Source organism: Heptranchias perlo, unplaced genomic scaffold (assembly GCF_035084215.1).
Source record: "Heptranchias perlo isolate sHepPer1 unplaced genomic scaffold, sHepPer1.hap1 HAP1_SCAFFOLD_178, whole genome shotgun sequence".
Classification (NCBI taxonomy): Eukaryota; Metazoa; Chordata; class Chondrichthyes; order Hexanchiformes; family Hexanchidae; genus Heptranchias; species Heptranchias perlo.
Genome location: NW_027139055.1, coordinates 404,936 through 432,391, shown reverse-complemented (window position 1 = coordinate 432,391; position 27,456 = coordinate 404,936). Strand labels below are relative to the sequence as shown.

General features: G+C 55.9%; 1 protein-coding gene across 1 annotated transcript in view; it reads left to right on the top strand.

Annotated features, from left to right (window-relative positions):
• Positions 1-27,456, top strand: part of LOC137309703 (inter-alpha-trypsin inhibitor heavy chain H6-like) — an 80,013-nt gene that overhangs the window by 15,497 nt on the left and 37,060 nt on the right. Inside the window, exons 5-9 of the mRNA XM_067977777.1 lie at positions 2,172-2,419; positions 2,961-3,130; positions 6,284-6,400; positions 8,326-8,497; positions 25,231-26,310. Coding sequence (XP_067833878.1) covers positions 2,172-2,419; positions 2,961-3,130; positions 6,284-6,400; positions 8,326-8,497; positions 25,231-26,310 — 1,787 coding nt within the window. The remainder of the gene's footprint in view (positions 1-2,171; positions 2,420-2,960; positions 3,131-6,283; positions 6,401-8,325; positions 8,498-25,230; positions 26,311-27,456) is intronic.

Genomic DNA, 27,456 nt, shown 5'->3' with positions numbered 1-27,456 from the left:
GTACTGACCCTCCGACAGTGCGGCGCTCCCTCAGTACCGACCCTCCGACAGTGCGGCGCTCCCTCAGTACTGACCCTCCGACAGTGCGGCGCTCCCTCAGTACTGACCCTCCGACAGTGCGGCACTCCCTCAGTACTGACCCTCCGACAGTGCGGCGCTCCCTCAGTACCGACCCTCCCACAGTGCGGCGCTCCCTCAGTACCGACCCTCCGACAGTGCGGCACTCCCTCGGCACTGACCCCCCGACAGTGCGGCACTCCCTCGGCACTGACCCTCCGACAGTGCGGTGCTCCCTCAGGACTGACCCTCCGACAGTGCGGCGCTCCCTCAGTACCGACCCTCCGACAGTGCGGCACTCCCTCGGCACTGACCCTCCGACAGTGCGGCGCTCCCTCGGCACTGACCCTCCGACAGTGCAGCGCTCCCTCAGTACCGCCCCTCCCACAGTGCGGCGCTCCCGCAGTACCGACCCTCCGACAGTGCGGCGCTCCCTCAGTACCGACCCTCCGACAGTGCGGCACTCCCTCAGTACCGACCCTCCGACAGTGCGGCACTCCCTCAGTACCGACCCTCCCACAGTGCGGCGCTCCCTCAGTACCGACCCTCCGACAGTGCGGCGCTCCCTCAGTACCGGCACCGGTGGGGGAGTGTCGGGGCCTGGATTACGGGGCTCGAGTCTCTGGAGTAGCTATGAACGATGACTGACAAGAAAGGACCCTCTGGTCCATCGAGCCTGTCCCACACAACCGCAATGCCTCGTGCCTCACGATACATCATATAGAAAGTAAGTGGATTAACAGGTAACAAACACATGGTCAACGTGACCTCCTGCACTGGTTTCGATCGCCCGAGGGGATCGGAGAGGTATTTTCCAGAGTACGGACCGTGTGTTATCTGTGTGGACACTTCCCTTCTATATGATGCAGTCTGTGCCCCAGTCAGGAACCAGTCCAGCTTCTCCTCTCGAAGGCAGAGAGTCAGCACCAACCACGCCAGCCGGCAACGCACTCCAGATACCCTCTGGGAATAGCAGAACCGCCAAACGCCCAGTCGATTCCTAGTTTAACCCGTGTCCCCTGCCCCTTCCCCAACCTTAACTGGGATAATCTCTCAATAGGGACGCTCTATCAGGTCGTCTCTAAGTCGACGCTGCTCTAAAGTAAATAGTCCCACCTCTTTAAGCCTTCCTGAATCGCTGAGGGTCTTTAAACTGAGAAGCAGTCTCGTAGCTCTCCTCTGAACTGTCTCCACCCACCGTGTGAGGAGATCAAAACTGGGCCCAGTACTCCAGATGCGGTCTGACCAGCGACCTGTAATATGATAGAATGGTGTCCTTTGAATTGTACTGAATGGTTCTATTAATACACCCCAGTACCAGAAACCTGCTATTTATCCAGCGTCTTTTACGTAGTAAAACGTCCCCAAGGCCCTTCCCAGGAGCGTAAATCAGACAAAATTTGGCCACGTAAGGAGATATTAGGACAGGTGACCAAAAGCTCGGTCAAAGAGGGAGGTTTTAAGGAGCGTCTTAAAGGAGGAGAGAGAGAGGCGGAGAGGTTTAGGGAGGGAATTCCAGAGCTCAGGGCCCAGGTGGCTGAAGGCACGGCCGCCAATGGTGGAGCGATGGGAATCGGGGGGATGGACAAGAGGCCGGAATTGGAGATCGCAGAGATCAGGGAGGGTCGTAGAGGCTGGAGGAGGATACAGAGATAGGGAGAGGGGAGCGAGGAGGGATTTGAAAACAAGGGTGAGAATTTTAAAATGGAGGCGTTGGCGGACCGGAAGCCCATGTAGGTCAGCGAGCGCGGGGGGTGATGGGTGAACGGGACTCGGTGCGAGTTAGGATACGGGGAGGTGGGGGGGGTGGCAGCAGAGTTTTGGATGAGCTGAGGTTTACGGAGGGTGGGAGATGCGAGGGCATTGGAATGGTCGAGAGTCTGGAGGTAACAGAGGGACGGTTGAAGTTTAGCTGTAGCTACAGCTTCTCGACGTTGGTCAAAACCTTCTCAAGGGGCAACTAGGGGAACAGGCAATAAATATAAGCCTTGCCAGCGACGCCCATTAAAAGAAAGGTTTACCCGCTGTGCTGACCACGGGCGCCCTGAGCGCTGATTTTTCTCGTTTCGTTGCACGCGACGGAAAGTCGGACTGACACCTTGCGTGCGTCGCAGGGGGCGCGAGACGGAGAAATTCCGCGTGGCGGTGAACGTGGAAGCCCGGGGCCGCGTCGCCTTCACGCTGACGTACGAGGAGCTGCTGCAGCGGCGGTTGGGCACGTACGAGCTGGCGCTCAGCCTCAGGCCCAAACAGATCGTCCGGAATCTGACGGTCGAGGTGACCATCTCGGAGCGGACCGGCATCGAGTACGTCAAGGTGCTGCCTCTGAGGACCAGCAACCTGCTCAACAACAAACTGAAAGGTGAGGGGGGAAATGGCGGGGTTGGGGGGTGGGGGGGGCGGAGGAGGGTGTTAGAGTTTGACTTTTGGTTGGCCAACCTGAAGGCAAAATGGCCCCCCTTCCGCCATTTTGTGGCTCCGGCCTTGTGTCCGTCCGCCTGATTGAAGCCTGGAATGCAGGCCGGAACGGCCCGGATTAATATCCGAGGCCCCCCCCCCAAAGAAAGATCGCCCAATACTTACCTTTTACAGGGCCTCTTCTCTTCCGCCGCACGTGCATCCAGTTGCAGCCTGCCCGGCACCAGTTCCGACCGCTTCCGCCCTCCGATGGCGACCGGGGTCCCCGTTTACGGTGCCGGACGCCCGTTTTCCGTGTTAAAAGCGGGCCTATCGCCTGAAACCGGGCGGGCGCGGTGGACGCCCGTCACTAGGCCTCTTTCAAAATGGCGCCGCCCGCATCGCCGGGGGCAACGGGGGGGGCGGGGGGTGGGGGGTGACGGGAACCGCTCCCCACCCCGTAAGGGGGCACTGAGGTCAATGATTCGGTGTTTCTGCTTCTGCAGGACCCCAGGACGTCCCAGAGTCCACCGCCATCGAGCGAACTCCGACCTGCGCTCGGGTCAAGTTCTCCCCCACGCCGGAACAGCAGGCCTCGTTCTCCAGCCAAGGGGTTCTGGGCGACTTTGTGGTCCAGTATGACGTCCGGCTGACTGATCTAATCGGGGACGTACAGGTGAGGGCGGGGGAGGGGGGCCTGCACCTTTCTGCGGAGGTCCAGCCGATGTCCTATTGCGTCGCTCGTCACAGCGCGGACTCGCTGCCAAAGCCGTTCACACACGGCGCTCTGCCCCCTTCCATTGGCAAAGAGACAGGTCCTCCAAACCAAACTGTAACCCAATTCCTGCAGTGAATGGGCTGTAACAGCACCAGGGCACACCAGGTCCTGTGTGTATGTGTTTGTGTATTTGTGTTTGTCTGTGTGCCTATGTCTGTGTGGGTGGGGGTGTGTGTGTGTGTGTGTGTCTGTATGTGTATCTCTGTGTGTGTGTGTATGTCTCTATGTCTGTGTGGGTTTTTGTGTCTCTGTGTGTGTGTCTCTGTGTGTGTGTATCTCCGTGTGTGTGTCTCTGTCTGTCTTTGTATGTCTGTGTGTGTATCTCTGTGTGTGTGTGTCTCTGTATGTCTGTGTGTGTGTGTGTATCTCCGTGTGTGTGTCTCTGTATGTCTGTGTGTGTGTGTGTATCTCTGTGTGTGTGTGTCTCTGTATGTCTGTGTGTGTGTGTGTATCTCTGTGTGTGTGTGTCTCTGTATGTCTGTGTGTGTGTGTGTGTATCTCTGTGTATGTGTCTCTGTATGTCTGTGTGTGTGTATATCTCTGTGTATGTGTCTCTGTATGTCTGTGTGTGTGTGTGTATCTCTGTGTATGTGTCTCTGTATGTCTGTGTGTGTGTGTATCTCTGTGTATGTGTCTCTGTATGTCTGTGTGTGTGTGTGTATCTCTGTGTATGTGTCTCTGTATGTCTGTGTGTGTGTGTGTATCTCTGTGTATGTGTCTCTGTATGTCTGTGTGTGTGTGTGTGTATCTCTGTGTATGTGTCTCTGTATGTCTGTGTGTGTGTGTATCTCTGTGTATGTGTCTCTGTATGTCTGTGTGTGTGTGTGTATCTCTGTGTATGTGTCTCTGTATGTCTGTGTGTGTGTGTGTATCTCTGTGTATGTGTCTCTGTATGTCTGTGTGTGTGTGTGTATCTCTGTGTATGTGTCTCTGTATGTCTGTGTGTGTGTGTGTGTCTCTGTGTATGTGTCTCTGTATGTCTGTGTGTGTGTGTGTATCTCTGTGTATGTGTCTCTGTATGTCTGTGTGTGTGTGTGTATCTCTGTGTATGTGTCTCTGTATGTCTGTGTGTGTGTGTGTGTCTCTGTATGTCTGTGAGTGTGTGTCTGTCTTTGTGTCTCTGTGTATGTGTCTCCGTATGTCTGTGTGTGTGTCTCTGTATGTCTGTGTGTGTGTGTCTCTGTATGTCCGTGTGTGTCTGTATGTCTGTGTCTGTATGTCTGTGACTGTATGTCTGCCTGTGTGTGTATCTGTATGTGTCTGTCTATCTGTGTGTGTGTGTGTGTGTGTGTGTGTGTCTATTTGTGTGTCGGTGTGTGTGTGTGTGTGTGTGTGTGTATCTCTGTGTCTGTAGGTTCCCTTAGCTCAGGATTGGGCTCAGCTGTGCCAGCACCCCCCCCGCCCCCCACGGTTGAACAGCCTGGCCCACACTCGCCGCCCAGCCTCGCCCAATGAACAACGGGCGGTTGTGCGAGAGGCAAGCGAGCAAGAAGGACACAAACACCGGCGGGAGGGGAGGGAGGGAGGAGGGAGGGGGGCGAGCTGGCAGACGGGAGAAGCGAGGTTTCCTGAGGCACCTCTCTCCTCACAATCTGCTCTACTGGAATCAAAGACCATATTGTGGCTGGAAAGAGGACACTAGGCCCAGAGCAAGCTGCTGCTCTCGCAGGTTTTCTTTGGCAAGGGGGCCGGATGTTTGAGCTCCGTATAAAAGTGGACCTGCCCCTATCCCCCCTCCCTCTCAGGCAGGCTTCACGCCTGGCGCTGTCTGTCAGCGAGCTGGCTGTGTACCGTCACACTTCATCCCCATCACACAATCATCTTTTGTTACCGAGTCTCTTCCTACCCGCACAGACGCTCTCTCTCTCTCTCTCTCTCTCTCCTCCCACGTCTAACGGCAAAGTGTCGGGTGTACGAACCATCCTGGGGCTTTCAAACGGACGGCCCTCGAAGGGGGGAGAATGACGAAAGCCTTTTAAAAGAGAAAGATACATACACCATCTGGAGATAGCGCGTTCCAACCTGGGCACTGCACCTCGGGAAGGAGATATCGGCCCTTGGAGGGTGAGGGATGCAGCACTGATTCCTTGGAACGATACCGGAGCTAAAAGGATTTAATTATGAGGACAGATTGCATAGCGATCATAAATTTCTGTCCTTCTCCTCTATCAAAAACCCCGTCTAATTTTGAACACCTCTATTAAATCTCCCCTTAACCTTCTCTGCCCTGAGGAGAACAATCCCAGTCTCTCCACACAGCTGGAGTCCCTCATCCCTGGCACCGTTCTGGTCAATCTTCTCTACACCCTCTCCGAGGTACATGGCGGGTGTGGGGACAGCGGTGGGCTGGGGCAGAACGGGAAGTGAAAAAGTCGAAAATCAATTTTTGTAACCGGTCAATATTTAAAACGGGCGGCGAATGAGAAATAGGAGTCGGCCATTCGGCCCCTCGAGCCTGCTCCGCCGTTCAATCAGATCATGGCCGATCTTCCACCTCAACTCCACTTTCCCGCCCGATCCCCATATCCCTCGATTCTCCTAGAGTCCAAAAATCTATCGATCTCAGCCTTGAATATACTCAACGACTGAGCATCCACAGCCCTCTGGGGTAGAGAATTCCAAAGATTCACCACCCTCTGAGTGAAGAAATTCCTCCTCATCTCAGTCTTGAATGGCCGACCCCTTCTCCTGAGACTATGCCCCCTGGTTCTAGACTCTCCAGCCAGGGGGGAAACAGCCTCTCAGCATCGACCCTGTCAAGGCCCCCTCAGAATCTTAGATGTTTCAATGAGATCACCTCTCATTCTTCTAAACTCCAGAGAGTATCGGCCCATTCTACTCAATCTCTCCTCATAGGACAACCCTCTCATCCCAGGAATTAATCTAGTGAACCTTGGTTGCACCGCCTCTAAGGCAAGTATCTCCTTCCTTAGATAAGGAGACCAAAACTGTACACAGTACTCCAGGTGAGGTCTCACCAAAGCCCTGTACAACTGTAGCGAGACCTCCTCACTCTGATACTCCACCCGTCTCTTCTCCTTCCCTCTCCAGACCTACAATGGCTATTTCGTCCATTACTTTGCCCCGAGAAGCCTTCCTGTTGTCGCCAAGAATGTCATCTTTGTCATTGACGTCAGTTCCTCCATGATCGGAACGAAAATCAGACAGGTACGTCTCGATATTTGAACCCACGATCTAGGGTTGCCGACCCTCCAGGATTGTCCTGGAGCCTCCAGGGATTTTCTACGAACGCTTTTTATTTAATGAGTTATAAACATAGCGGACACGGTAGGCGGGATAGAACAAAGGTCCGAATGACCGATGGTCAAGAATCATCCAATCGGGGTAACGAAGAGTCCGTTCCCTTTCCGATTGGCCGTGGGAAGGTGGGGGCGTCGCCACGATGGATGTGTCGGGGGGACCAATCGGCGGGAGAGCGTGGGGGGCGCGCGGTGTGCGGGAGATCACATGATGAAACCTCCAGGAATACGTCCATCCAGAGTTGGCGACCCTAACCAGAGGGGTCAGCCACGGCTCAGTGGCTGGGTGGGGGGGGGCATTCTTGCCTCTGAGGCAGAAGGTTGTGGGTCCAAGTATCACTCTGGGGACTCGAACACAAAACCCAGGGTGACACTCCCCCGCAGTGCCGAGGGAGTGGTTACACTGTCGGAGGGGCCGTCTTTCGGGATTCACCGAGGCTCCCGTCTGCCCTCTCAGGTGGACGTAAAAGATCCCACGGCCGCTATTTCGAAGGAGAGCACGGGGGGGGGGAGTTCTCCCTGGCGTCCTGGACGATATTTAATCCCTTAATCAACTCCACCAAAAGCAGCTGATCTGGCCATTATCACGTTGCTGTTTGTGGGATCTTGCTGTGCGCAGATTGGCTGCCGGGTTTTCCGACGTTACAACAGTGAGCACACTTCAAAAAAAAAAAGTACTCCATTGGCTGTGAAACGCTTTGGGGACGTCCTGAGGCCGTGAAAAGGGGCCGGAGAAATGCAAACCTGTCTAATCTGGAAAGGCCGCAGGACGGCCAGAGGAGGTGGACTTTGTGAGGATTTCTGGTGGGCCAGGAGGAGAAGGATTTGGGCCTCCCCCAAGCCCCCAGATCCCGGGTCTTCCTTCTCCCTCCCATCTCATTGCAGACCCCTCCCCACCCCCCCACTCCCCGCCACGATGTCGGGGTACGTGGAGGACTCCTTCCTGCCCGCCAAAGTTAGAACCGACCCCTTCCGTTCTCTTGAAGAGAAACAAACGGTGCCGTTACTGTCTCCCCAGCCGTCAAACGTCCTTCTCAACCGAGAGCCCCCTCCCCCAGCTCCATCCGAGCTGACCGCCCGCAGACGGACCACCTTCTCTGGGCCTCCGTCTCACCTCCTTCCGATCCCGAGGAGGTTTGCTCCCCTCCCCTGTCTCAAACGTTGAAAGAAAGAAAGGACTCCCATTTCTCCAGCGCCTTTCACCATCTCAGGACGTCCCAAAGCTCTTCACAGCCAATGAAGAGGTGGGGTCGCTGTTGTAACGTCGGAAACCGCGGCAGCCAATTTGCGCACAGCAAGATCCCGCAAACAGCGACATGATAAATGCCCGGATCATCTGTTTTTAGTGATGTTGGTCGAGGGATAAATATCGGCCCCCAGGACCCCGGGGAGAACTCCCCCCCTCTCTGCTCTTCATCCAATAGTGACCGTGGGATCGTTAACCTCCACCCGAGAGGGCAGACGGGGGCCTCGGTTTAACGTCTCATCCCGAAAGACGGCCCCTCCGACAGTGCAGCACTGGCATGGGGGTGGGCGGGGAGTGTCGGGGTCTGGATGAGGGGGCTCCAGTCTCTGGAGTGGCGGGTCGAACCCACGACCTCCTGACTCCGAGAGTGAGACCCACCGGGCCAGGGCTGGGACCACCGAGGTCACGTTTTGGCAATTTTGTGATTGTTCCGTCTGGTCCACTGGTCGTTTCGATTGAGAAGAGGCCGGGATGTTGGCCTTGAAGGCATTTTCCTGTTCTCACGAGACCCGGCAGAAGGAATGGGACAAAAAAAGAGTGAAGCTACTTTTTTGGTCACATAACTTCCAAATAAACTTTCTTCGCAGACGAAGGAAGCCATGATCACCATCCTGGACGACCTCCGCACTGACGACCACTTCAACATTATCACATTCTCGGATGTGATCCAGGTTTGGAAGCCCAACCAATCGATACAAGCCACCCCAGAGAACGTGCAGAGAGCCAAGAATCACGTCAACAAAATGGTGGCTGAGGGATGTAAGTGAAAAGCTTGGCCTCGCCTTCGAGGTTAAAGGTCCATGGGTACTGATTCCTACTAGGGTACAGGTCCATGGGCACTGATTCCTACTAGGGTACAGGTTCATGGGCACTGATTCCTACTAGGGTACAGGTCCATGGGCACTGATTCCTACTAGGGTACAGGTCCATGGGCACTGATTCCTACTAGGGTACAGGTCCATGGGCACTGATTCCTACTAGGGTACAGGTTCATGGGCACTGATTCCTACTAGGGTACAGGTCCATGGGCACTGATTCCTACTAGGGTACAGGTCCATGGGCACTGATTCCTACTAGGGTACAGGTCCATGGGCACTGATTCCTACCAGGGTACAGGTCCATGGGCGCTGATTCCTACTAGGGTACAGGTCCATGGGCACTGATTCCAACCAGGGTACAGGTGCATGGGCACTGATTCCTACCAGGGTACAGGTCCATGGGCACTGATTCCAACCAGGGTACAGGTGCATGGGCACTGATTCCTACCAGGGTACAGGTCCATGGGCGCTGATTCCAACTAGGGTACAGGTCCATGGGCACTGATTCCAACCAGGGTACAGGTGCATGGGCACTGATTCCTACCAGGGTACAGGTCCATGGGCACTGATTCCAACCAGGGTACAGGTGCATGGGCACTGATTCCTACCAGGGTACAGGTCCATGGGCACTGATTCCTACCAGGGTACAGGTCAATGGGCACTGATTCCTACCAGGGTACAGGTCCATGGGCACTGATTCCTACTAGGGTACAGGTCCATGGGCACTGATTCCAACCAGGGTACAGGTGCATGGGCACTGATTCCTACCAGGGTACAGGTCCATGGGCACTGATTCCAACCAGGGTACAGGTGCATGGGCACTGATTCCTACCAGGGTACAGGTCCATGGGCGATGATTCCAACTAGGGTACAGGTCCATGGGCACTGATTCCAACCAGGGTACAGGTCCATGAGCACTGATTCCAACCAGGGTACAGGTCCATGGGCACTGATTCCAACCAGGGTACAGGTCCATGGGCACTGATTCCAACCAGGGTACAGGTGCATGGGCGCTGATTCCAACCAGGGTACAGGTCCATGGGCACTGATTCCAACCAGGGTACAGGTGCATGGGCACTGATTCCAACCAGGGTACAGGTGCATGGGCACTGATTCCTACCAGGGTACAGGTCCATGGGCGCTGATTCCAACTAGGGTACAGGTCCATAGGCACTGATTCCTACCAGGGTACAGGTCCATGGGCACTGATTCCTACCAGGGTACAGGTCCATGGGCGCTGATTCCAACTAGGGTACAGGTCCATGGGCACTGATTCCTACCAGGGTACAGGTCCATGGGCACTGATTCCTACTAGGGTACAGGTCAATGGGCGCTGATTCCAACTAGGGTACAGGTCAATGGGCACTGATTCCTACTAGGGTACAGGTCAATGGGCACTGATTCCTACTAGGGTACAGGTCAATGGGCACTGATTCCGACCAGGGTACAGGTCCATGGGCGCTGATTCCAACTAGGGTACAGGTCAATGGGCACTGATTCCTACTAGGGTACAGGTCAATGGGCGCTGATTCCAACTAGGGTACAGGTCAATGGGCACTGATTCCTACTAGGGTACAGGTCCATGGGCACTGATTCCTACCAGGGTACAGGTCCATGGGCGCTGATTCCAACTAGGGTACAGGTCAATGGGCACTGATTCCTACTAGGGTACAGGTCCATGGGCACTGATTCCTACCAGGGTACAGGTCCATGGGCACTGATTCCTACCAGGGTACAGGTCCATGGGCGCTGATTCTAACTAGGGTACAGGTCAATGGGCACTGATTCCTACCAGGGTACAGGTCCATGGGCACTGATTCCTACCAGGGTACAGGTCCATGGGCACTGATTCCTACCAGGGTACAGGTCCATGGGCACTGATTCCAACTAGGGTACAGGTCCATAGGCACTGATTCCTACCAGGGTACAGGTCCATGGGCACTGATTCCTACCAGGGTACAGGTCCATGGGCGCTGATTCCAACTAGGGTACAGGTCCATGGGCACTGATTCCTACCAGGGTACAGGTCCATGGGCACTGATTCCTACTAGGGTACAGGTCCATGGGCACTGATTCCTACCAGGGTACAGGTGCATGGGCACTGATTCCTACTAGGGTACAGGTCCATGGGCACTGATTCCTACCAGGGTACAGGTCCATGGGCCCTGATTCCTACCAGGGTACAGGTCCATGGGCACTGATTCCGACCAGGGGACAGGTCCATGGGCGCTGATTCCAACTAGGGTACAGGTCAATGGGCACTGATTCCAACCAGGGTACAGGTCCATGGGCACTGATTCCTACCCGGGTACAGGTCCATGGGCACTGATTCCAACCAGGGTACAGGTCCATGGGCACTGATTCCTACCAGGGTACAGGTCCATGGGCGCTGATTCCAACTAGGGTACAGGTCAATGGGCACTGATTCCAACTAGGGTACAGGTCCATGGGCACTGATTCCAACCAGGGTACAGGTCCATGGGCGCTGATTCCAACTAGGGTACAGGTCAATGGGCACTGATTCCAACCAGGGTACAGGTCCAATGGCACTGATTCCTACCAGGGTACAGGTCCATGGGCACTGATTCCAACCAGGGTACAGGTCCATGGGCACTGATTCCAACCAGGGTACATGTCCATGGGCACTGATTCCTACCAGGGTACAGGTCCATGGGCGCTGATTCCAACTCGGGTACAGGTCAATGGGCAGTGATTCCTACCAGGGTACAGGTCAATGGGCACTGATTCCGACCAGGGTACAGGTCAATGGGCACTGATTCCAACCAGGGTACAGGTCCATGGGCACTGATTCCTACCAGGGTACAGGTCCATGGGCACTGATTCCTACCAGGGTACAGGTCCATGGGCACTGATTCCAACTAGGGTACAGGTCCATGGGCACTGATTCCAACTAGGGTACAGATCCATGGGCACTGATTCCAACTAGGGTACAGGTCCATGGGCACTGATTCCAACTAGTGTACAGGTCTATGGGCACTGATTCCAACTAGGGTACAGGTCCATGGGCACTGATTCCTACCAGGGTACAGGTCCATGGGCACTGATTCCTACCAGGGTACAGGTCAATGGGCACTGATTCCTACCAGGGTACAGGTCCATGGGCACTGATTCCTACCAGGGTACAGGCCCATGGGCACTGATTCCTACCAGGGTACAGGTCCATGGGCGCTGATTCCAACTAGGGTACAGGTCCATGGGCACTGATTCCTACCAGGGTACAGGTCCATGGGCACTGATTCCAACTAGGGTACAGGTCCATGGGCACTGATTCCTACCAGGGTACAGGTCCATGGGCGCTGATTCCAACTAGGGTACAGGTCCATGGGCACTGATTCCTACCAGGGTACAGGTCCATGGGCACTGATTCCAACCAGGGTACAGGTCCATGGGCACTGATTCCTACCAGGGTACAGGTCCATGGGTACTGATTCCTACTAGGGTACAGGTCAATGGGCACTGATTCCTACCAGGGTACAGGTCCATGGGCACTGATTCCTACCAGGGTACAGGTCCATGGGCACTGATTCCTACCAGGGTACAGGTCCATGGGCACTGATTCCTACCAGGGTACAGGTCCATGGGCACTGATTCCTACCAGGGTACAGGTCCATGGGCACTGATTCCTACCAGGGTACAGGTCAATGGGCACTGATTCCTACCAGGGTACAGGTCAATGGGCACTGATCCCTACCAGGGTACAGGTCCATGGGCACTGATTCCTACCAGGGTACAGGTCCATGGGCGCTGATTCCTACCAGGGTACAGGTCCATGGGCACTGATTCCGACTAGGGTACAGGTCCATGGGCACTGATTCCTACGAGGGTACAGGTCCATGGCCACTGATTCCTACCAGGGTACAGGTCCATGGGCACTGATTCCGACTAGGGTACAGGTCCATGGGCACTGATTCCTACCAGGGTACAGGTCCATGGGCACTGATTCCTACCATGGTACAGGTCCATGGGCACTGATTCCGACTAGGGTACAGGTCCATGGGCACTGATTCCTACCAGGGTACAGGTCCATAGGCACTGATTCCGACTCGGGTACAGGTCCATGGGCACTGATTCCTACCAGGGTACAGGTCCATGGGCACTGATTCCGACTAGGGTACAGGTCCATGGGCACTGATTCCTACCAGGGTACAGGTCCATGGGCGCTTATTCCTACCAGGGTACAGGTCCATGGGCACTGATTCCGACTAGGGTACAGGTCCATGGGCACTGATTCCGACTAGGGTACAGGTCCATGGGCACTGATTCCGACTAGGGTACAGGTCCATGGCCACTGATTCCGACTAGGGTACAGGTCCATGGGCACTGATTCCTACCAGGGTACAGGTCCATGGGCACTGATTCCTACCAGTGTACAGGTCCATGGGCACTGATTCCGACTAGGGTACAGGTCCATGGGCACTGATTCCTACCAGGGTACAGGTCCAGGGGCACTGATTCCTACCAGGGTACAGGTCCATGTGCACTGATTCCGACTAGGGTACAGGTCCATGGGCACTGATTCCTACCAGGGTACAGGTCAATGGGCACTGATTCCTACCAGGGTACAGGTCAATGGGCACTGTTTCCAACCAGGGTACAGGTCCATGGGCACTGATTCCTACCAGGGTACAGGTCGATGGGCACTGATTCCTACCAGGGTACAGGTCCATGGGTACTGATTCCAACTAGGGTACAGGTCCATGGGCACTGATTCCAACTAGGGTACAGGTCCATGGGCACTGATTCCAACTGGGGTACAGGTCTATGGGCACTGATTCCAACTAGGGTACAGGTCCATGGGCACTGATTCCTACTAGGGTACAGGTCCATGGGCACTGATTCCTACCAGGGTACAGGTCAATGGGCACTGATTCCTACCAGGGTACAGGTCCATGGGCACTGATTCCTACCAGGGTACAGGCCCATCGGCACTGATTCCTACCAGGGTACAGGTCCATGGGCGCTGATTCCAACTAGGGTACAGGTCCATGGGCAATGATTCCTACCAGGGTACAGTTCCATGGGCACTGATTCCAACTTGGGTACAGGTCCATGGGCACTGATTCCTACCAGGGTACAGGTCCATGGGCGCTGATTCCAACTAGGGTACAGGTCCATGGGCACTGATTCCTACTAGGGTACAGGTCCATGGGCACTGATTCCAACCAGGGTACAGGTCCATGGGCACTGATTCCTACCAGGGTACAGGTCCATGGGTACTGATTCCTACTAGGCTACAGGTCAATGGGCACTGATTCCTACCAGGGTACAGGTCCATGGGCACTGATTCCTACCAGGGTACAGGTCCATGGGCACTGATTCCTACCAGGGTACAGGTCAATGGGCACTGATTCCAACTAGGGTACAGGTCCATGGGCACTGATTCCTACTAGGGTAAAGGTCCATGGGCGCTGATTCCAACTCGGGTACATGTCCATGGGCACTGATTCCTACCAGGGTACAGGTCCATGGGAGCTGATTCCAACTAGTGTACAGGTCCATGGGCACTGATTCCGACTATGGTTCAGGTCCATGGGCACTGATTCCTACCAGGGTACAGGTCCATGGGCACTGATTCCTACCAGGGTACAGGTCAATGGGCACTGATTCCGACCAGGGTACAGGTCAATGGGCACTGATTCCTACCAGGGTACAGGTCAATGGGCACTGATTCCTACCAGGGTACAGGTCCATGGGCACTGATTCCTACCAGGGTACAGGTCCATGGGCACTGATTCCTACCAGGGTACAGGTCCATGGGCACTGATTCGTACCAGGGTACAGGTCCATGGGCACTGATTCCTACCAGGGTACAGGTCCATGGGCACTGATTCCTACCAGGGTACAGGTCCATGGGCACTGATTCCAACTAGGGTACAGGTCCATGGGCACTGATTCCAACTAGGGTACAGGTCCATGGGCACTGATTCCAACTGGGGTACAGGTCTATGGGCACTGATTCCAACTAGGGTACAGGTCCATGGGCACTGATTCCTACTAGGGTACAGGTCCATGGGCACTGATTCCTACCAGGGTACAGGTCAATGGGCACTGATTCCTACCAGGGTACAGGTCCATGGGCACTGATTCCTACCAGGGTACAGGCCCATCGGCACTGATTCCTACCAGGGTACAGGTCCATGGGCGCTGATTCCAACTAGGGTACAGGTCCATGGGCAATGATTCCTACCAGGGTACAGTTCCATGGGCACTGATTCCAACTTGGGTACAGGTCCATGGGCACTGATTCCTACCAGGGTACAGGTCCATGGGCGCTGATTCCAACTAGGGTACAGGTCCATGGGCACTGATTCCTACCAGGGTACAGGTCCATGGGCACTGATTCCAACCAGAGTACAGGTCCATGGGCACTGATTCCTACCAGGGTACAGGTCCATGGGTACTGATTCCTACTAGGGTACAGGTCAATGGGCACTGATTCCTACCAGGGTACAGGTCCATGGGCACTGATTCCTACCAGGGTACAGGTCCATGGGCACTGATTCCTACCAGGGTACAGGTCAATGGGCACTGATTCCAACTAGGGTACAGGTCCATGGGCACTGATTCCTACTAGGGTACAGGTCCATGGGCGCTGATTCCAACTAGGGTACATGTCCATGGGCACTGATTCCTACCAGGGTACAGGTCCATGGGAGCTGATTCCAACTAGTGTACAGGTCCATGGGCACTGATTCCGACTATGGTTCAGGTCCATGGGCACTGATTCCTACCAGGGTACAGGTCCATGGGCACTGATTCCTACCAGGGTACAGGTCAATGGGCACTGATTCCGACCAGGGTACAGGTCAATGGGCACTGATTCCTACCAGGGTACAGGTCAATGGGCACTGATTCCTACCAGGGTACAGGTCCATGGGCACTGATTCCTACCAGGGTACAGGTCCATGGGCACTGATTCCTACCAGGGTACAGATCCATGGGCACTGATTCGTACCAGGGTACAGGTCCATGGGCACTGATTCCTACCAGGGTACAGGTCCATGGGCACTGATTCCTACCAGGGTACAGGTCCATGGGCACTGATTCCTACCAGGGTACAGGTCCATGGGCACTGATTCCTACCAGGGTACAGGTCCATGGGCACTGATTCCTACCAGGGTACAGGTCCATGGGCACTGATTCCTACTAGGGTACAGGTCCATGGGCACTGATTCCTACCAGGGTACAGGTCCATGGGCACTGATTCCTACTAGGGTACAGGTCCATGGGCACTGATTCCTACCAGGGTACAGGTCCATGGGCACTGATTCCTACCAGGGTACAGGTCCATGGGCACTGATTCCGACTAGGGTACAGGTCCATGGGCACTGATTCCGACTAGGGTACAGGTCAATGGGCACTGATTCCTACTAGGGTACAGGTCAATGGGCACTGATTCCTACTAGGGTACAGGTCAATGGGCACTGATTCCGACCGGGGTACAGGTCCATGGGCGCTGATTCCAACTAGGGTCCAGGTCAATGGGCACTGATTCCTACTAGGGTACAGGTCAATGGGCGCTGATTCCAACTAGGGTACAGGTCAATGGGCACTGATTCCTACTAGGGTACAGGTCCATGGGCACTGATTCCTACCAGGGTACAGGTCCATGGGCGCTGATTCCAACTAGGGTACAGGTCAATGGGCACTGATTCCTACTAGGGTACAGGTCCATAGGCACTGATTCCTACCAGGGTACAGGTCCATGGGCACTGATTCCTACCAGGGTACAGGTCCATGGGCGCTGATTCCAACTAGGGTACAGGTCAATGGGCACTGATTCCTACCAGGGTACAGGTCCATGGGCACTGATTCCTACCAGGGTACAGGTCCATGGGCACTGATTCCTACCACGGTACAGGTCCATGGGCACTGATTCCAACTAGGGTACAGGTCCATAGGCACTGATTCCTACCAGGGTACAGGTCCATGGGCACTGATTCCTACCAGGGTACAGGTCCATGGGCGCTGATTCCAACTAGGGTACAGGTCCATGGGCACTGATTCCTACCAGGGTACAGGTCCATGGGCACTGATTCCTACTAGGGTACAGGTCCATGGGCACTGATTCCTACCAGGGTACAGGTGCATGGGCACTGATTCCTACTAGGGTACAGGTCCATGGGCACTGATTCCTACCAGGGTACAGGTCCATGGGCCCTGATTCCTACCAGGGTACAGGTCCATGGGCACTGATTCCGACCAGGGGACAGGTCCATGGGCGCTGATTCCAACTAGGGTACAGGTCAATGGGCACTGATTCCAACCAGGGTACAGGTCCATGGGCACTGATTCCTACCCGGGTACAGGTCCATGGGCACTGATTCCAACCAGGGTACAGGTCCATGGGCACTGATTCCTACCAGGGTACAGGTCCATGGGCGCTGATTCCAACTAGGGTACAGGTCAATGGGCACTGATTCCAACTAGGGTACAGGTCCATGGGCACTGATTCCAACCAGGGTACAGGTCCATGGGCGCTGATTCCAACTAGGGTACAGGTCAATGGGCACTGATTCCAACCAGGGTACAGTTCCAATGGCACTGATTCCAACCAGGGTACAGGTCCATGGGCACTGATTCCAACCAGGGTACATGTCCATGGGCACTGATTCCTACCAGGGTACAGGTCCATGGGCGCTGATTCCAACTAGGGTACAGGTCAATGGGCAGTGATTCCTACCAGGGTACAGGTCAATGGGCACTGATTCCGACCAGGGTACAGGTCAATGGGCACTGATTCCAACCAGGGTACAGGTCCATGGGCACTGATTCCTACCAGGGTACAGGTCCATGGGCACTGATTCCTACCAGGGTACAGGTCCATGGGCACTGATTCCAACTAGGGTACAGGTCCATGGGCACTGATTCCAACTAGGGTACAGGTCCATGGGCACTGATTCCAACTAGGGTACAGGTCCATGGGCACTGATTCCAACTAGTGTACAGGTCTATGGGCACTGATTCCAACTAGGGTACAGGTCCATGGGCACTGATTCCTACCAGGGTACAGGTCCATGGGCACTGATTCCTACCAGGGTACAGGTCAATGGGCACTGATTCCTACCAGGTACAGGTCCATGGGCACTGATTCCTACCAGGGTACAGGCCCATGGGCACTGATTCCTACCAGGGTACAGGTCCATGGGCGCTGATTCCAACTAGGGTACAGGTCCATGGGCACTGATTCCTACCAGGGTACAGGTCCATGGGCACTGATTCCAACTAGGGTACAGGTCCATGGGCACTGATTCCTACCAGGGTACAGGTCCATGGGCGCTGATTCCAACTAGGGTACAGGTCCATGGGCACTGATTCCTACCAGGGTACAGGTCCATGGGCACTGATTCCAACCAGGGTACAGGTCCATGGGCACTGATTCCTACCAGGGTACAGGTCCATGGGTACTGATTCCTACTAGGGTACAGGTCAATGGGCACTGATTCCTACCAGGGTACAGGTCCATGGGCACTGATTCCTACCAGGGTACAGGTCCATGGGCACTGATTCCTACCAGGGTACAGGTCCATGGGCACTGATTCCTACCAGGGTACAGGTCCATGGGCACTGATTCCTACCAGGGTACAGGTCCATGGGCACTGATTCCTACCAGGGTACAGGTCAATGGGCACTGATTCCTACCAGGGTACAGGTCCATGGGCACTGATTCCTACCAGGGTACAGGTCCATGGGCGCTGATTCCTACCAGGGTACAGGTCCATGGGCACTGATTCCGACTAGGGTACAGGTCAATGGGCACTGATTCCTACTAGGGTACAGGTCCATGGGCACTGATTCCTACCAGGGTACAGGTCCATGGGCACTGATTCCTACCAGGGTACAGGTCCATGGGCACTGATTCCTACTAGGGTACAAGTCCATGGGCACTGATTCCTACCAGGGTACAGGTCCATGGGCACTGATTCCGACTAGGGTACAGGTCCATGGGCACTGATTCCTACCAGGGTACAGGTCCATGGGCACTGATTCCTACCATGGTACAGGTCCATGGGCACTGATTCCGACTAGGGTACAGGTCCATGGGCACTGATTCCTACCAGGGTACAGGTCCATGGGCACTGATTCCTACCAGGGTACAGATCCATGGGCACTGATTCCGACTCGGGTACAGGTCCATGGGCACTGATTCCTACCAGGGTACAGGTCCATGGGCACTGATTCCGACTAGGTTACAGGTCCATGGGCACTGATTCCTACCAGGGTACAGGTCCATGGGCGCTTATTCCTACCAGGGTACAGGTCCATGGGCACTGATTCCGACTAGGGTACAGGTCCATGGGCACTGATTCCGACTAGGGTACAGGTCCATGGGCACTGATTCCGACTAGGGTACAGGTCCATGGCCACTGATTCCGACTAGGGTACAGGTCCATGGGCACTGATTCCTACCAGGGTACAGGTCCATGGGCACTGATTCCTACCAGGGTACAGGTCCATGGGCACTGATTCCGACTAGGGTACAGGTCCATGGGCACTGATTCCTACCAGGGTACAGGTCCAGGGGCACTGATTCCTACCAGGGTACAGGTCCATGTGCACTGTTTCCGACTAGGGTACAGGTCCATGGGCACTGATTCCTACCAGGGTACAGGTCAATGGGCACTGATTCCTACCAGGGTACAGGTCAATGGGCACTGTTTCCAACCAGGGTACAGGTCCATGGGCACTGATTCCTACCAGGGTACAGGTCGATGGGCACTGATTCCTACCAGTGTACAGGTCCATGGGTACTGATTCCAACTAGGGTACAGGTCCATGGGCACTGATTCCAACTAGGGTACAGGTCCATGGGCACTGATTCCAACTGGGGTACAGGTCTATGGGCACTGATTCCAACTAGGGTACAGGTCCATGGGCACTGATTCCTACTAGGGTACAGGTCCATGGGCACTGATTCCTACCAGGGTACAGGTCAATGGGCACTGATTCCTACCAGGGTACAGGTCCATGGGCACTGATTCCTACCAGGGTACAGGCCCATCGGCACTGATTCCTACCAGGGTACAGGTCCATGGGCGCTGATTCCAACTAGGGTACAGGTCCATGGGCAATGATTCCTACCAGGGTACAGTTCCATGGGCACTAATTCCAACTTGGGTACAGGTCCATGGGCACTGATTCCTACCAGGGTACAGGTCCATGGGCGCTGATTCCAACTAGGGTACAGGTCCATGGGCACTGATTCCTACCAGGGTACAGGTCCATGGGCACTGATTCCAACCAGGTTACAGGTCCATGGGCACTGATTCCTACCAGGGTACAGGTCCATGGGTACTGATTCCTACTAGGCTACAGGTCAATGGGCACTGATTCCTACCAGGGTACAGGTCCATGGGCACTGATTCCTACCAGGGTACAGGTCCATGGGCACTGATTCCTACCAGGGTACAGGTCAATGGGCACTGATTCCAACTAGGGTACAGGTCCATGGGCACTGATTCCTACTAGGGTAAAGGTCCATGGGCGCTGATTCCAACTAGGGTACATGTCCATGGGCACTGATTCCTACCAGGGTACAGGTCCATGGGAGCTGATTCCAACTAGTGTACAGGTCCATGGGCACTGATTCCGACTATGGTTCAGGTCCATGGGCACTGATTCCTACCAGGGTACAGGTCCATGGGCACTGATTCCTACCAGGGTACAGGTCAATGGGCACTGATTCCGACCAGGGTACAGGTCAATGGGCACTGATTCCTACCAGGGTACAGGTCAATGGGCACTGATTCCTACCAGGGTACAGGTCCATGGGCACTGATTCCTACCAGGGTACAGGTCCATGGGCACTGATTCCTACCAGGGTACAGGTCCATGGGCACTGATTCGTACCAGGGTACAGGTCCATGGGCACTGATTCCTACCAGGGTACAGGTCCATGGGCACTGATTCCTACCAGGGTACAGGTCCATGGGCACTGATTCCAACTAGGGTACAGGTCCATGGGCACTGATTCCAACTAGGGTACAGGTCCATGGGCACTGATTCCAACTGGGGTACAGGTCTATGGGCACTGATTCCAACTAGGGTACAGGTCCATGGGCACTGATTCCTACTAGGGTACAGGTCCATGGGCACTGATTCCTACCAGGGTACAGGTCAATGGGCACTGATTCCTACCAGGGTACAGGTCCATGGGCACTGATTCCTACCAGGGTACAGCCCATCGGCACTGATTCCTACCAGGGTACAGGTCCATGGGCGCTGATTCCAACTAGGGTACAGGTCCATGGGCAATGATTCCTACCAGGGTACAGTTCCATGGGCACTGATTCCAACTTGGGTACAGGTCCATGGGCACTGATTCCTACCAGGGTACAGGTCCATGGGCGCTGATTCCAACTAGGGTACAGGTCCATGGGCACTGATTCCTACCAGGGTACAGGTCCATGGGCACTGATTCCAACCAGGGTACAGGTCCATGGGCACTGATTCCTACCAGGGTACAGGTCCATGGGTACTGATTCCTACTAGGGTACAGGTCAATGGGCACTGATTCCTACCAGGGTACAGGTCCATGGGCACTGATTCCTACAAGGGTACAGGTCCATGGGCACTGATTCCTACCAGGGTACAGGTCAATGGGCACTGATTCCAACTAGGGTACAGGTCCATGGGCACTGATTCCTACTAGGGTACAGGTCCATGGGCGCTGATTCCAACTAGGGTACATGTCCATGGGCACTGATTCCTACCAGGGTACAGGTCCATGGGAGCTGATTCCAACTAGTGTACAGGTCCATGGGCACTGATTCCGACTATGGTTCAGGTCCATGGGCACTGATTCCTACCAGGGTACAGGTCAATGGGCACTGATTCCGACCAGGGTACAGGTCAATGGGCACTGATTCCTACCAGGGTACAGGTCAATGGGCACTGATTCCTACCAGGGTACAGGTCCATGGGCACTGATTCCTACCAGGGTACAGGTCCATGGGCACTGATTCCTACCAGGGTACAGGTCCATGGGCACTGATTCGTACCAGGGTACAGGTCCATGGGCACTGATTCCTACCAGGGTACAGGTCCGTGGGCACTGATTCCTACCAGGGTACAGGTCCATGGGCACTGATTCCTACCAGGGTACAGGTCCATGGGCACTGATTCCTACCAGGGTACAGGTCCATGGGCACTGATTCCTACCAGGGTACAGGTCCATGGGCACTGATTTCTACTAGGGTACAGGTCCATGGGCACTGATTCCTACCAGGGTACAGGTCCATGGGCACTGATTCCTACTAGGGTACAGGTCCATGGGCACTGATTCCTACCAGGGTACAGGTCCATGGGCACTGATTCCTACCAGGGTACAGGTCCATGGGCACTGATTCCGACTAGGGTACAGGTCCATGGGCACTGATTCCGACTAGGGTACAGGTCCATGGGCACTGATTCCTACCAGGGTACAGGTCCATGGGCACTGATTCCTACCAGGGTACAGGTCCATGGGCACTGATTCCAACTAGGGTACAGGTCCATGGGCACTGATTCCTACCAGGGTACAGGTCCATGGGCACTGATTCCTACCAGGGTACAGGTCCATGGGCACTGATTCCGACTCGGGTACAGGTCCATGGGCACTGATTCCTACCAGGGTACAGGTCCATGGGCACTGATTCCTACTGGGGTACAGGTCCATGGGCACTGATTCCTACCAGGGTACAGGTCTATGGGCACTGATTCCTACCAGGGTACAGGTCCATGGGCACTGATTCCGACCAGGGTACAGGTCCATGGGCACTGATTCCTACCAGGGTACAGGTCCATGGGCGCTGATTCCTACCAGGGTACAGGTCCATGGGCACTGATTCCGACTAGGATACAGGTATATGGACACTGATTCCTACCAGGCTACAGGTCCATGGGCGCTGATTCCTACCAGGGTACAGGTCCATGGGCACTGATTCCGACTAGGGTACAGGTCCATGGGCACTGATTCCGACTAGGGTACAGGTCCATGGGCACTGATTCCGACTAGGGTACAGTTCCATGGGCACTGATTCCGACTAGGGTACAGGTCCATGGGCACTGATTCCTACCAGGGTAGAGGTCCATGGGCACTGATTCCTACCAGGGTACAGGTCCATGGGCACTGATTCCGACTATGGTACAGGTCCATGGGCACTGATTCCTACCAGGGTACAGGTCCATGGGCACTGATTCCTACCAGGGTACAGGTCCATGGGCACTGATTCCAACTAGGGTACAGGTCCATGGGCACTGATTCCTATCAGGGTACAGGTCCATGGGCACTGATTCCTACTGGGGTACAGGTCCATGGGCACTGATTCCGACCAGGGTACAGGTCCATGGGCACTGATTCCTACTAGGGTACAGGTCCATGGGCACTGATTCCTGCCAGGGCACAGGTCCATGGGCACTGATTCCTGCCAGGGTACAGGTTCATGGGCACTGATTCCGACCAGGGTACAGGTCCATGGGCACTGATTCCGACCAGGGTACAGGTCCATGGGCACTGATTCTGACTAGGGTACAGATCAATGGGCACTGATTCCTACCAGGGTACAGGTCCATGGGCACTGATTCCTACCAGGGTACAGGTCCATGGGCACTGATTCCGACCAGGGTACAGGTCAATGGGCACTGATTCTGACCAGGGTACAGGTCCATGGGCACTGATTCCGACCAGGGTACAGGTCAATGGGCACTGATTCTGACCAGGGTACAGGTCCATGGGCACTGATTCCGACCAGGGTACAGGTCCATGGGCACTGATTCCTACCAGGGTACAGGTCCATGGGCACTGATTCCTACCAGGGTACAGGTCCATGGGCACTGATTCCTACCAGGGTACAGGTCCATGGGCACTGATTCCGACCAGGGTACAGGTCCATTGGCACTGATTCCTACCAGGGTACAGGTCCATGGGCACTGATTCTGACCAGGGTACAGGTCCATGGGCACTGATTCCTACCAGGGTACAGGTCCATGGGCACTGATTCTGACCAGGGTACAGGTCCATGGGCACTGATTCCGACCAGGGTACAGGTCCATGGGCACTGATTCCTACCAGGGTACAGGTCCATGGGCACTGATTCCGACTAGGGTACAGGTCCATGGGCACTGATTCCTACCAGGGTACAGGTCCATGGGCACTGATTCCTACTAGGGTACAGGTCCATGGGCACTGATTCCTACCAGGGTACAGGTCCATGGGCACTGATTCCTACCAGGGTACAGGTCCATGGGCACTGATTCCGACTAGGGTACAGGTCCATGGGCACCGATTCCTACCAGGGTACAGGTCCATGGGCACTGATTCCTACCAGGGTACAGGTCCATGGGCACTGATTCCTACCAGGGTACAGGTCCATGGGCACTGATTCCTACTAGGGTACAGGTCAATGGGCACTGATTCCTACTAGGGTACAGGTCCATGGGCACTGATTCCTACCAGGGTACAGTTCCATGGGCACTGATTCCTACTAGGGTACAGGTCCATGGGCACTGATTCCTACCAGGGTACAGGTCCATGGGCACTGATTCCTACCAGGGTACAGATCCATGGGCACTGATTCCTACCAGGGTACAGGTCCATGGGCACTGATTCCAACTAGGGTACAGGTCCATGGGCACTGATTCCAACTAGGGTACAGGTCCATGGGCACTGATTCCTACCAGGGTACAGGTCCATGGGCACTGATTCCTACCAGGGTACAGATCCATGGGCACTGATTCCTACCAGGGTACAGGTCCATGGGCACTGATTCCGACCAGGGTACAGATCCATGGGCACTGATTCCTACCAGGGTACAGGTCCATGGGCACTGTTTCCTACCAGGGTACAGGTCCATGGGCACTGATTCCGACCAGGGTACAGGTCCATGGGCACTGATTCCTACCAGGGTACAGGTCCATGGGCACTGATTCCTACTAGGGTACAGGTCCATGGGCACTGATTCTGACTAGGGTACAGGTCCATGGGCACTGATTCCTACCAGGGTACAGGTCCATGGGCATTGATTCCTACCAGGGTACAGGTCCATGGGCACTCATTCCTACCAGGGTACAAATCAATGGGCACTGATCCTACCAGGGTACAGGTCCATGGGCACTGATTCCTACCATGGTACAGATCAATGGGCACTGATTCCTACCATGGTACAGATCAATGGGCACTGATTCCGACCAGGGTACAGATCCATGGGCACTGATTCCGACCAGGGTACAGGTCCATGGGTCCTGACTCTGGATGGTGAATGTCAGCAGAGTGTGACGCGGAAGCCAATCCATCTCCTGCCCAACATCCAGTTGTGTGTGTTTCTTGGAAAGGCTCATCGGCGGACAGTCAGATGCAGGAACCCTACACTCTTGACTATCGTAGCTACTGGTGAGACAGTTGTGGGCTCGAGCCCACACTCCAGCGAATCGACCACCCCATAATCCTGGCCCGACACTCCCCCGGTGCCAGTGCCGAGCTGGGGCCGCACTGTCGGAGGGGCCGTCTTTTGGATGAGACGTCAAACTGTCCCACGGCCGAGGGGGGAGGGGGGAGGGGGGAGGGGGGAAGTTCTCCCTGGTGTCCTGGGACCAATAGGAAACCCTTTTCCTTCCTTATCCCCATCTCCCCTCATGGGATTATCTCTGATCGGTGCCCGCTCCTTCTTCTTGCAGGGACCGACATCAACGCAGCTCTGTTGGCGGCGGCCAAGGTCCTGAGTGGCGACGCCCCCTCCGGCGGGCACGGTGCGGGAGGGACGAGCAAGGTGCCGCTGGTCATATTCCTGACCGACGGGGAGCCGACCTCTGGCGTCACCTCCTCCAGCGCCATCATCAGCAACGCCAAGGAGGCCATGCAGGAGTCCTTGTTCCTCTTCTGCCTCGGGTTCGGGGACGACGTGGACTTCCCTCTGCTCCGGCGGCTCTCGCTGGACAACCGCGGCGTGGCGCGACGAATCTACGAGGACGCCGACGCCAGCCTCCAGCTCAAGGGCTTCTACGACGAGGTGGCCAGCCCGCTGCTCTTCGACGTCGAGCTCAGCTACCTGGACAACCGAGTGGAGGCCGTCACCAGGAGCCTCTTCCCCGCCTTCTTCAACGGCTCCGAGCTGATCGTGGCCGGCCGGCTGACGGCCGGGGAGGGCCAGGCCCTCCGGGTGCGGCTGGAGGCCAGGGGCTCGGGCCGGGCCCTCGAGCTGGAAAACGAGATCCTCCTCAACCGGACCGAGCCCGCCCTCGGCTGCCCCCGGGAGCTCGGAGGGGTGGGAGGCTTCGTCCAGAGGCTGTGGGCTTACCACACCATCAAAGAGCTGCTGCAGGCCCGCCTGAAGATGGACGAGGAGGACGCCCGGCGCCTTCTGACGGAGAAGGCCACCGCCCTGGCGCTGAAGTACAACTTCGTGACCCCGCTGACCTCCATGGTCGTCGTCAAGCCCCCTGAAGACGGAGGGACAAATCCGGCCGCCGTCGCCAGTCCCACCGCCCCCGCCGCAACCGGCCGTTCGCTGTCGACCCCCGGCGTCCCATCCCCGTCGGCCAAAAGCCCCGCCCTGCCTTCCGAAAGGCCGCCCGGCGAGGGGGCCTCCCCGCCCGCGGCCGGGCCGAGACTCCGGGCGGGCACCGGCGTCCCGGCGGCACCTGGTCGACCCACCACGGGGCCCAGGGACGGCAAGGGGGGCGCGGCGGCGCCCGGGACCGCCATGACGTTTGTCCGAGGGATTTCCGCAACTCATGGGCCCATGCTGCATTCTGGCGGTGAGTCGCAAATGAGAGAGATGCCCGGCCTTCAGAGTGTGAGCGACCACGGTGATCGCCAAAGTTGGACCCTAGTGGGCGCCATGCCCAAACCCTTGACCCCAGTGGGCGCCATGCCCAAACCCTTGACCCTAGTGGGCGCCGTGCCCAAGCCCTTGACCCTAGTGGGCGCCGTGTCCAAACCCTTGACCCTAGTGGGCGCCGTGCCCATGCCCTTGACCCTAGTGGGCACCGTGCCCATGCCCTTGACCCTAGTGGGCGCCGTGTCCAAACCCTTGACCCTAGTGGGCGCCGTGCCCATGCCCTTGACCCTAGTGGGTGCCGTGCCCAAGCCCTTGACCCTAGTGGGCGCCGTGCCCAAGCCCTTGACCCTAGTGGGCGCCGTGCCCAAGCATTGACCCTAGTGGGTGCCGTGCCCATGCCCTTGACCCTAGTGGGTGCCGTGCCCAAGCCCTTGACCCTAGTGGGCGCCGTGTCCAAACCCTTGACCCTAGTGGGCGCCGTGTCCAAACCCTTGACCCTAGTGGGTGCCGTGCCCAAGCCCTTGACCCTAGTGGGCGCCGTGCCCAAGCCCTTGACCCTAGTGGGCGCCGTGTCCAAACCCTTGACCCTAGTGGGCGCCGTGCCCATGCCCTTGACCCTAGTGGGCACCGTGCCCATGCCCTTGATGGCCATATTACTCTAAATGGAGACTAACCAGGGCTCTCTACAGCTGTAACATAACTTCCTCCCCTTTGTATTCCAGCCCTCTTGAGATAAAGGCCAACGTTTAGCCTTTTGAATTATTTTTTGGACCTGGCCTCTAGCTTTTAGTGATTCCTGGACACGGACCCCCCAATCCCTCTGCTCCTCCGCAGTTCCTAGCTTCTCGCCATTTGGAAAATTCTCGGAACTATCTTTCTGAGGTCCAAGGCGGATGACCTCAGACTTCGAACTCCACCTGCCACTCGGTTTTGCCCACTCACTTCATCTCCCAATGTCCCTTTGCAACTTTCTGCTCCCGTCTACACTGTTTACGGTGCCATCTAACTGTCAGCAAACTCTGGAGATATGGCTCTCCGTTCCTTGGTCCAAATCTTTGATCGATACCGTCAAAAGCTGAGGCCCCAGTACAGATTCCTGGGGGAAATCCCGAGTCACATCCTG